Source organism: Ips typographus, linkage group LG16, assembly GCF_016097725.1.
Source record: "Ips typographus isolate SLU linkage group LG16, UJ_Ityp_2.0, whole genome shotgun sequence".
NCBI lineage: Eukaryota > Metazoa > Arthropoda > Insecta > Coleoptera > Curculionidae > Ips > Ips typographus.
Window position 1 is genome coordinate 5,833,957 of NC_138437.1, and position 12,409 is coordinate 5,846,365.

The 12,409-nt window shown below is 34.0% G+C and overlaps 1 protein-coding gene across 1 annotated transcript; it reads left to right on the top strand.

Annotated features, from left to right (window-relative positions):
* The first annotated feature begins 1,836 nt into the window (after nt 1–1,836).
* Nucleotides 1,837–6,018, top strand: LOC145739051 (uncharacterized). The gene is made up of 9 exons (XM_081994369.1): nt 1,837–1,890; nt 4,096–4,168; nt 4,688–4,861; nt 4,914–4,943; nt 4,998–5,036; nt 5,089–5,145; nt 5,305–5,388; nt 5,567–5,729; nt 5,784–6,018. Exons 2-8 carry the CDS (start codon nt 4,102–4,104, stop codon nt 5,725–5,727), a joined length of 612 nt encoding a protein of 203 aa, XP_081850495.1. The 5' UTR covers nt 1,837–1,890; nt 4,096–4,101; the 3' UTR covers nt 5,728–5,729; nt 5,784–6,018.
* Nucleotides 6,019–12,409: the final 6,391 nt, after the last annotated feature.

Consider the following 12,409-nt stretch of genomic DNA (forward strand, 5'->3'; position numbering starts at 1 on the left):
CTGACAGATGAATAAAGTCGTAAAAGTCCTGAAAATAATTTTAGTGTCGAGTGAATTGGATAACTCCAGAGGCTTTTATGGCCTCTCGTCCACACCAATGTCAACACATTTTTTTATATCAATACTAGACTTGAGAAACAACGTTGTGAGGTGACATTTACACAGCACTGTAACGTATAAATGGGCTTTGCATGTAGATTGACTGAAAGCTGTCACTAGTAACGTGCACTTTGTTGGTTTTCTATTTGGTTACCTATGATTGTCAATCAGCTATCAATTTTGTCAATCTTTTTCAGGTGAGAGTACGAACATTACAAGTGTGAGCATAGGCACATTGTTGCAGCCTTTTAGATTGATGAGAACAGGACAAAGGGGGCAAAAGGAATTCAGCCCCTTTCAACCCTGGTGGCCGTTGACCGGTAATAATAGCACCCCTTGTGATTAATAATATTATCAAGCGGTAGTGTGTGTGGATTGTCTTAGTACGTCGATGGTGCCATCAAATTGGCAGACGCCAGTTTCGGCACTTAAGGGGGTGCTGATGTTGCGGCAATGCGTTTCCGTCCATTTTAGTTTTTATATCGGCCATTGGGGTCTTGCATGTTATGAGCCACGCCGTAGTTACGATTGCAATTTTACTTCCGCACGTCGTAAATCAATCGATTTTATGATGCCTTCCATCCCTCATGGATTGCATTTCGCGTCAAACTTTATTAAACGAAAAATTTGATCCTCCTTTTTCCGCAAACGCTTCTGACCAAAATAGGTAATATATGTCCCATAATTGTTTAAAACTACAAAATATTACCCTAAGCTATATAAATTGTTAAAGTCATATTAAACATGTTATACAGGGTGTCCCTGAAAGGTCTTTACAACGCTCTGCCGCACTTAACTGGGGTCAAAATATAGCGATTTAGCCATATTTGCCTTAATCCAAAAGTTGATAATTACAGAGCTACAGGGCGGCAAAGTTAAAATTTAAAAATCAATTTTTAATTATAGCTTTTATACCAAACCATTTAAAATTATGAAATTAGGTATCAGGGGGTTTTCCGAGATTGGGTATTCATATCTGCCAACGATTTTTACATTGATCGAGGGGGCCACATACGGTTCAAGCAATTTGTCTAATTTTTCTCGGTAATGGTAAATCACTTTTGAGTATAAAGGCGTATTTGCCTGTTATTTTTGCTTAGGAAATAAGAAAAAGTTTTCAAATACTAAAAGTACGTTAATCTCAGTCTAAAAGAGTCTCCAGAAGTAGCTCTGTAATTATCAACTTTTGGATTAAGGCAAATATGGCTAAACCGCTTTATTTTGACCGCAGCTAACTGCTAAGATTTCTTTTTAGTTATCTAGTGTTTGTCAAAAACCATAGCTTTATTTCACATGATTTCCTAACCTTATTTATTTACCTTTGTATTATCTATATACTTTATAAATATGTAATACGTATTCAGTAACATCACCCTGTATAAAAATTCAATCAATAACTGACTTTAAAATGTAATAATTTAGAGAAACTGTGTTAAAAATAGGGATTTCAAATATCTTAAAGTATATTTCATTGCTTTTATATTCATATACAAAATACTCATATAGTACTGGTAGTATAGAGTACTTGAACATTGAAATATTTTATGCAAAGGTGATTCAAAACTCGGATAATCATTATAAACAACATTAAAGTGATTAGGCTAATGAAAGAATAAACAATAAAATCAAACATTAACTTGCATTGACTGTCTATTTTGTGAGTATGTAATTTTGCTTTGATAAGACCTATGCTTATTTGCAAGGACACTAATTTGTTGCCAACTCTTAAAGTGGAAACACAGTTTTTACTTACGCTGTGCAAAGTTAGAGTGTTTTTTATTTAAAAATCAAGTAAGTTACGATTAATTAATAGGTTTTCTTAAGTAAATGGTAACCTGAAAATAATTTGCATGAGTAGAGTTAGAGAGCAATATTTGTAAAGACAACTGTCTTGTTAGTTGAGTACAAAGTTTATTACATTACAGGAAATTTTCACTTTTAAGTCTCAAAGTGAAATTTAAAGAGATCGGTTTATTGTTAGGGTTGAATTAAGAATGATATGCCCCTGTATTGAAAAACAGCGAAAGAATCCGTTCAAGCAAGAGCGAGTTCATTAATATGATTATTCGTGTAACTCAATAAAGTTCACTTAATAAAGGCACTGAAGGCCTTTGGGGGGTGATCACATTATTTTTCCTCCAACTTCAGCTTTATATTGTTATTAGATTTTTATTGCCGGCACCTGGAGGTTTTTTTTGTAAAGGAATTTTAATTAATTATTGATTGTACAATTCCTGTTGGCTATGGCTTTTGTTTCGTTTGGTAAAAAGCATTTAGTAAAATTTCGTACATCAGACCTTCTTTCATGCAGCTGCTAATAAGCCTTTGTTCTACGCTATGTTGCATATATATTCCGCGAAACTTAATTAGTGAAGTTCCAGTTTTAATAAGCTAGCAGCTTTTATTAAAATAGTGAGCTCCTTTGTTGGATGCTCTTTATGGAAGGTTTTTCTGTGTGGCTTGTCTATTTAGGGGGTGCAGTTACGTAATTGATTCGCGCACACACACTCGATAGGGTAACTTAGAAAATCAATTAATCAGATTTCCGGTTGCGGAATGAGAAGATTCGACACGCCAAGGAGAATCAACGGCAATTTGACAGCCATCCCAATCGCATCCATCATCCACGCGTGGTAGAAACCCATATAAAATCTTCTACCCCTTTTATTTAGGGCGTAGTTGCGTAACGCATGTACAAGAATAAAGAAGTCGATTTGAAAGCGGTGCGGGTGAATATTGTCATTTCGAAAGGCAATTCAACACGTAATTGAGATCAAACATGCGGGTCAGAACTGTATTACTGCCAGCTCAGCGATTCAGCTTATTATTGTTTCTGACAGCTAGCCGGACTTACTGACCAACCCTGTCCACTTCAAAAGAACTCCACTAAGGGGGATTATTACCTCGCCTTATTGTCGGAGCCTTCCACGTTTGCATTTTTTCAATTCTAAGCTTTGAGCCCCTGAAACATCTTTCACAAATACCCCAAAGTGAAATCCTGACATAAACTTAACAGCCTCCGTGGCTACAAATCCGATCTATATATATTTTATGCATTTTTATGTAAACCATGCCGGTGGCAGTTATGTCTCGCGCGGCCCCAAAAAGGGTAACCGCTTTGTTTGGGGGAATGCGAATTGTCGCTAACTATATCGTTTCCTGACGCCCCTTGCTCTTACACATAATCCCACCGACAGGACTCAGTCACCCAGAGCTTACTGCCAATATTCCTGCTCCACGTTGCTATAAAATCATATTACTAGAGCACTGCATGCAATTTAAAATGATTACGCTTTCTGGGAATGGCCGAACGGGTAGTAATGTTGCCACACATGAAAATCCTCCTTTCAATTTTAACCGTTTTATTTCTAACTCCCATTGATTAAATTGAATTCAATCAGAGCTCGAAGTATTCGGCAAAAGTATATTAAATGCTTAAAATAAAGAACAGTTTTTTCAGAAAAACCCTCGAACCTGTTGATTTTTATTTTTGGATGAGTATTTTTCTAGTTAATTATACATAAATTATCATAAAATTCTTTAACTGTTTTTGATAAAAAAAAATTTAAATTTCTAATCTTTCAAATCATTTTTCTCCGGTCCTACTGTTAGCCCGCAGCTTTTTTATATTTTTTTTTTAACAAATAAATTTTAACATTATTTTGTTTGTTCTTGGGGTATTTACAAAAATATAAGTTCTGTTCTCCTATGTCAAGCTTGTACACCCACTTATTTACAAGTGTAAATATTGTCTATCACCATTTGTGATAATTTTCAAAAATCATAAATGACGCTAGGGGGCCATATGATGTCAAAGGCTATCAATAACACTTTTATTAAAATATTGCAAAAATTAAAATGATGCTAAAAATTAACAATCAGGTTGACTAAGTAGAATTTCCTTATTTATATTAGTTTATTAAGTAGGACATGAAAAACAACAACAAATTCAAGAAAACTCCACTTCGAATGTCATATAGGTACATGTTATTTCAGGAAATCATGTCTCCTCCAAAATCAAGTACACAACAAGGAGAAAACGAAGAAAATTCTAGTCATCCAATACCAAGTAAGTAACTTTTTGCGATTTCGATATTTTTCTATTATCTCGCTAAGTTTAAAAAAAATAAATAGAACAGTGGAAAGAAAAATTACACTGATTTTTGGAAAGTCACATTTTTTTCTGTTATTACAGGAAATTTATGTAAGTAAAGGTTAGTAGAAGATATAATGTAAGTGCTTAAGCACACTATTTTGAGAACATCATAACCATTAAATTTATTGAAACCATCATTTTAATTAATTTCTACTGCTTTTTCTTTACACATCCCTATTTTTCTTAAATACAATAAATGGTAATGTGGCAATATACATGGTATGTATACATTTTAGTTTGTTAGCCGTTTTATGTTGTATATTCTGACTTTTAAAAATCTTTTTTAATTGTTCTTTATGATGACAATTGTGCCGAAACCGGTTACCAAGTGACTTTTTCCTGGTGGCCTTTTGGAACAAATTCTACGTTTAATTTCTAGACCGAACTTATTCTACTATACATACAAATATCATAGACTTAAAATTTTGACAGCCTCGAATAGTGACCCAAATGGAGGAATAATTTCTGCAACAACACCAACCCCACCACCAGTCCAAACTTGTAATGTTTCATTACCCCTTTCACCAATTGACGAGAATTTGTGTACGCAATTATTAAGCAGTGTAGGTAGGCAAACTCCTGTTCCTGACCCAGCCCAATTACAAGGTACGGTATACACTGAAAATGTGTAAATATGTAATAATATTTTCTCATTTAGGAGCTACAGGAGAGCCCAGTCAATCTCAACGTAAGTTGTTACATATTGTGTGTCAATTATTAAGAATTTTTTTACGTATATTAGCAACTAACGAGGTTGTGACAACACCAGAGGATTCAATATGTAAGTAAATTGATATTTTTGACAAAAAAAGTGTAAATTTGTTTTGTTTCAGTGCCCATCAGTGAGAATCCTTACTTACAACTTCCTGCCCATCATCAAAGCTCAATACGTAAGATATTGTCATGTTTTGAGTAAGCAATTAACCTTATTTTGTTTATGTGTATTAAAAAGGGATAGGGTTGATCATTTATGCTACTAAAACTAAAAACTGCTTTTAGTCTTTTGGTTTCTTCTGTAGATGCATTTCAAATAATCTTACTGATTTTAGAGGAAAGCATGGATCTACCAGCTTTAATACCCATCGCTCAATCATTAAAGAGAGGTTTTCACCAACGATTAGCAAGGCCTTCAAGTAAGAAACTTTTCAATTCTATTTGTTAGAAAAAGGATAAATATGTCCTTTGCTGTGTAAAGAAACGTTTTTGTAGTTTTAAAGAAATGTAAAACTAATGTAAGACAATTTTGAGAAAAAACAGCAGTTTTGATTATAAATCTTAAATTAAGTTTGTTAAAATGTATATTATTTTCAGATTCTTATGGGAGAATTTGTATCTACAGACCCACTCTAAGAAGTGTGGCAACCCAAACTGACGAGATAGAGAGCATAGTAATCTCTGATGAAGATGAACCACAAAAGGATGTAGTAATCGTAATTTCCGACGATGAAAGTGATGTAGAGGGTATTAGTTAAATGTAACTATACAGGGTAAGCCAAATGGCATGTATGAGGATTTTGTTTATCTTTAGTGATACAGGGTCAGTTAAATGTGGAAAGCGCTACAGAATTTTAAGACACTGATATCCGGTGTCCAAATTGGATTATCCACATAAAATTTATGTTATGTATAAGATTTACAGTATTACTAGATTATTTAAATCCATATTAAAGCTTTAAAAAAAATTTAAAAGACAATGTTGATTCTCAAACATGCTTCTGGTGTATTCATTAATATTAACATTTGATTTCAGTGTAAATTTTCGTGAAAACCATAAACATTTTCTTAGCAGAAGGTATAAATTTAAGCAACATTATTTCGTCATTTCATCCTAGTAGTTTTATTTATTCAAAATATGTTCATTTAACCCAAATTTTAAAATCTATATATCACTTTATATTTACACATTCAAATTTTTGCGATCATGTCACGATCCCTGGGAGTAAATAAAATCTAAGTGATCGAAACAAAAATGGAAAAATAATTACCTAATTAGAGTGCAGGCCAACATGACTTATTACAAACACGGACTCAATTAAAACACCAGATGCTTATCAGCAAAAGAAAAATGTCCTGAATGCCGTTTTGGTTAATAGTGGCCTTTGTGTTCTCGCTATTATTTGCATAACGTTGCTGTTTGGGCCGATGTTGCAATTTTCGTCGGCAGTTTTCTAGTGATTTCCATTTGTTTTCCACATAATACTATAATTGCCTGGCCATTATGCTACATTTAGTTTAATGGAAAACTTGCTAAAGGAGTATGAGTTTCAACCTTCATATTATGGAGCTCATAAAAATTGTAATTTTGATGTAGCAGAATAACTTAACTTGGTGTCCTTCAAAGGGCATTTCATGTTACTTTGTAAGTATAATTGGGCGCTACAGAGCATTAACTCCTAGATCGTTAAATAAATACACAATATAAGATAAGGGATGATTGTAATGTTCAGCTGTGAGTCGTAAAAATGGTTCTTTCACCAGTAGGGAGTTTACCACTTTCTAAACTTAATTCTACCTGCTATGCCTGGGGTGAATTATTGTTTTCAGCGCTTACCCAGGCCATAAATGTCCCTTGTTACCTTTTCACGCTGGCCTTCCAACAAAACCAACACAATATATTCGGTTGCATAAAGTAATTTAAATGCATGTCCATTCCATTTACGTTGATTTTTTCTTTAATTAGGTATAATATTTCACGAACTAACTATAGCTCAATTGCAAAGGACATTACTTAATGTTTCGGAATCCCCCTAAAGGGTTTGCTTCAGGTAAAAATGTACACGTTATTAACGAACTTCACGTGCTATATCGCTATATTACTGAGGAAATAAGATACATTAAACTTGTCCGTTGTAATGAAAGAGCAGTGTGTTTTTTTTGCTTCGTTATTGCTGTAAATTAAATGGGCAGTATGGATATGGTTTATTTAACATGTGATTTTTGGGTTGAGGTTTCAGAGTTCTGTTGAAAATTACTACTAAGTATACGTTTGTAAAGAGTGCTTAATTAATTGTCAACGATGTACAGGATGATCAAAAATGATAAAAGCATTTTTCGTAGATTGTGTCTGGACTAACCATTGTCCTGCATATGTGGACGTAACTAGCAGGAGATTGTTTCAATCAATTCATCAACAAGAGTTGTTGTCAGGTTTATATAGCTGAAATCTTTGATGTTTGGTAGGGTTGTTTCTGTCAAATTTAGTTTTCACTACCCTCTGGCATTTCCAAATTATTCTAGAAGCTTTAGAAAATCTTTGGAAGGTTTAAAACACTAGAGGAGGTTTCTGGAAATTTTTGGGAGGTTTTCAAAAATACTTAGACATTTTTGCAAGACCTCGAAAGTCTTTTGGAAATATTGTAGTTTTTAGCAAAGTTTTCATTAACATTTAGGCATACAGAAATTGTCTTCATGTTGAGAGCTAGTATAGATGCTATTGATTTGAAAAAAACACTAAAACATTGGACAATATTGGCTATGGAAAAAACAAGCCAAAGATCATTCTGCTGAAGTAATAATTTGATTAAAGACCACTAGTATAAGACACCAATAAATTCCCTGGCAAATAAACCCATAAATGTATAGAATGAAGAACTCCATGTTTGCATCTGCAAAATGTTTCTATGACTCAATAATTATGTAAATACATATTCTAACATATTTACATCACGTAAAGCCGGTTCTGTAACCACATTCTTTCCGATACTCTTTCTTGTTCCAACTATAACAAAAGCAAAACTAGGCCCCTTCAAAATTTAATTGCTACAATCGTTTAATTCAGTTGCATTATAACATTTGACCTAAACGTCGTCAAGTAAGAAATGAAACATTCAAAAACTTAATTCTATTCAGGGAACACAAAGGGTGCTTGGCAATATAAAACAGAGAAACTGGATTGAACTAACGAAGTTGTGTTGTTATTTGGTAGCAAATAGCTCCTTATTTGACTAATAGACTCGCTCTAGCGTAATCCCCGTGGTAAAAAAGTGCTCTAACTCAACAAACCAGAGCAGGTTGAATGGGAACACCTGTTAAGACCGTAGTTGAGCGAGTAATAAAGTCATTTTTACTATTAAAGATATAACGGAAATCACGAGGGTTGAAACTCTTGTCAAGACATTTTATAGTATTACAGTACATAGTATTAGTAGTTACATTTATTATTTATTTTTGTCATTTTTTCGGATGCAGCTGGGTTATTTGCAAACCTACGTTAAGTAGTAAGAGGGTACTGAAAACAAAAGATATTCAAAGCTTTATAAGGCATCAAAGTGTTTCAGAGTTTTTCCAATTTCTATGAAACTCTTAGAGCTAAGCAGCTGTGGCTTGGGTTAGAACCATTGAAAATCACTTTGTATCATCTATTCCGTTTTGTTTTAAATCTAGCAGTTTATAAAAAACTAAAAAAAATAAAAAAATTCTAATTTTTGACTCACATCACTTCCACTGATCTGACAGTGCCAACTGGAAATTTACGGACGCCATATGCAACAACCACTTTTGTCCCTTGTTTTGTGCATTTTTGTTCCTTCCTGCTATGTTTACATCGTCAGAGGACCTCAAAAGAAGCCAACCCATGATTTTGGTTGGGTTACCTAACCCATAATCTACTTAAATTAGGTTATTTTAAGCCAATTTTTACCTATTTGAAGGATTTTATCGAATTTTTTTTAAATGTTTATTTTTTGATCGGGCCTGGATAAAAAAAACGAAAAAAGATCCATATTGAATAGAAAAGAATTGCTCGACACTAATGGGCTTGACTAAAAATCAAAAACTATCGTAAATTTAGCTAAAAATATAGACGATTTTACCGATTTTAGAATTTTTGCTAGAACAAAATTCGATGTTGCTATTTTCAGTAACTATTAGTTTACATCAACAAAAGGAGAAATAAGGACTCTACAAAATTGGCAAAATCGCAATTTGTTATAACAAAAATCAATATAAATCGTATGTGCATGTTTTTAGCTGAATTTACGAAAGTTTTGGATATTCTAGCCAGTCCCATTGGTCTCGGGAATTTTTTTTTCTATTTACTATTGACATATCTCGTTTATTCCTCCGGCCTTTTCTCGGTCAAAAAATAAAATTACATATTAAGTTATCTTAAAAGAATCTCGAATAACTGTGTGAAAAAAGAATGGGTTAGAAAACCCACCCGAAATCTTGGGTTAGCTTCTTCTCGCCCTCCTAGAACGTCACATTGACCAAAACACCGAAAGTTACTTCTCCTCGCTAAAATATAGGGCAAATTTGGACAAAAACTTGAAAAGTGCCATTTTCCTGAGCTTATTCCAATTTTCCGAGAGCTCCCAATGGCCGCTTCCCACTATTTGGGACCCAAGGAACCCAAAAAAACACTTTTTTATTATTACGTTTTAACAACATCTTAAACAAAAAAATCATGAGACAATATTGCGGCACCGTGGTGTCGTAATTTAAATATAATTTCTTTTAATTTTGTCCGCCCTGCGAATGCGGTCGTTGAGCTGGTGCAAAGTAAAAATTAAAAATTTTCCGCTAACAAAGAGACACAGTACAATTTAGGTGACAATTTGTCGCATTAATGACAGTCGATTTTAATACCCATGCAGCCGGGATAAAATATTTAATCCCCTTTCTTCTTCGCTTTATGCTTTTATGGGGAATTAAACGAGAAAGTCGTTTTGTTTTGCCCAACTTAGAGATTCTTTGTTCATAATTTACGACTTTTAGTTGGCGCGGCCAAAGAAGACTTATATGGTCTTAAGGTTTCCTATTAATTCTTCTCAGTCAGAGTTCTTTGTTTCAGAGGTTGTAGTTGAATTGAAAAAGTAAATGTGTCAGCAAAAGACAAAAATTTCATCGACACTAGGGAATTAAAAGGGTTTTAAAAGAGCTGCAATTCTATTTATACGGCCTTTGATTTCATAACGCGCTGGTTAGCATTTAAACAAATTTATCGTTTGATTATACTTAAATTACTGGAATAATTCGTTCGAACCTAACTGGCTTTCTGTACTATGGTATTATCCTTTTAATAGTGTACACGGTTACCCAAACTGAAATCTGCGTTTAAATTGAAAATTATTTATTATTATATTTTATCTCTCATCCATATTTTCGTTTCGCATTTGCAGTTTTCATGGGGAAATTAAATCGACTCCGTTAATAAAATCCAATTTGCCGGACGAGGTTGTTTTACATAAAAGCAGGCTGCACGTACAATATTCTATAAATTGAGTTTGATTTTGTAAAATGGGAACAGTTTTGTTTCCATTAGCTGTAATTAAATTTTGGAGTTGGTGTTTGATGGAAGTCCGCCTTAAAATTGCTATGATAGAAGAAAATCAAATTACATCGGTGGTTGTGATACCAAGCAAATTGAATTGGTTTGTGTTTACCTTTCCAATAAAGCAAAAAAAGATTTGTTTCGAAATTAATCCAATATTCCATTTCCTTTTGAAGGGTAAGTATATTGGTCAGGATTTTGTGGAAAGCGGATTGACAAGGGGTCGATTTGGCCGGCCCTTAAAGTCCACAGATATACAAATTGGAGTTTTTATTTTATATTTTCCCCCTTGTTATCCTCCTAAAAAGTATTTCAATAAGTTTATTGATATTGGTCCCTGTGGGACGCGTTCGTCAAGGAACAATAACAATATGAATCACGTGTTAGCTCTTCTGTTTTCTCTTGTTCAGCCCAGTCGGTGACATTAAAATTGAGCGTGTCGAGTCGAGACAACAGTTTTCAAAGATGAATTGACCGTCGTACAAAGTTATTAGCTGACGCCAGGAGGCCTGACGCAACTTCAAGTGACACTTTCCGAAACAATTCACTTTACACTTATTATTTCGTTACGTTGCCAACTTCAAAACTCAATTAACTTGTTAGTTTGCATACTCTGCACCCGACCGCTTAAGTGTATTCTTGCTCAAATAAGGATATTCCAAACGCTCTGTTAATTGCTCTTTCTTTATATGTTGGCGGAAAGTAGTTCCTACACTTTATTTGGTTGCCAACTCGACCCAACTGACAAATTAGAAAGATATGTAAATTTATCCTCCAACATAAGTTTTGAAGTATAAGTGGGAGAAAAGTGGCGCAGTATATATAATAATTCAAAAGAGTGCTTTTGCAAAATTGGGGTGTGTAAATGGGTGAATAACTACGTATGAATTTGCATATTGAAGGTTATTTTTACTTCCGCCCCTATGTTGTTTGTCATGTAACCCTTTCGGCGTCGACGGTCATTACCGAGATATTACGCAGACCGAAGACACCGACGCTTCTGTTGATTCATCCTGCTCAACGAACTGGAACTTTGGATTCCAACAACTATTATTTATTACCGAGAACACTTTATCCTTAATGCATGTGTGCAAATGGTTTTGATTTTAAACCACGTTGCCGCACACATTTTAGCTTTAGTTTCCCCTTACCACTTTTCAGGCCCTCCCTTTTCAGTTCTGCTTTTACCGCCAAACATATGATTTAAACTTTTAGTTCTTCATACTGAAATAACGATACATTTGCCGACAGTCACTAGTATCCAATATTGTTTGCAACAAGAGAGATGACATTAGAAATCAATGAGTTAGACTGTTAGACAAACACTGCAGCAAACTTTCCAATGAATAGAATGGGGGGGTATTAGAAGACATTTTTTACTACTTTTTAAAATTCAATATCTCGGTAATATGAAGATTCTTAGGTAATTTTTGTATATTTTTTAAGCCACTCAAAACTTCACAAACCACCCAAAAGTCTTATAAAATTCCCAGAGGCCTCCAACCATTCCCAAATCCTTAAATATTGTCGAAGGAGTTATAGAAGATATTCACTTTAATTTGGGTATTACTGTACCTAATACATATTACTTTTTATTGATAATTTTTAAGGTATAGAAAATAAACATAGTCACTTTTTTAGGTTTGAAACACATTTGTACCAATGCATCTGTAAACGAAAAACCTAAAATGTTGTTTTAAGTTCCCAAACTGCAAGTGAATTAACTATATGGTAGGCCTAAATTACGTTAGTGCAAGTCGGTGCAATGTCCAATGGCAGTATGACAACCGCACAATCTCCATTTGCATCCGTAATAGGCTAACTCTCCGCTCAATTAAGCTTAAGTTCTCAACGTTAGCCGTTGTCCACCTTAAATCCGAATA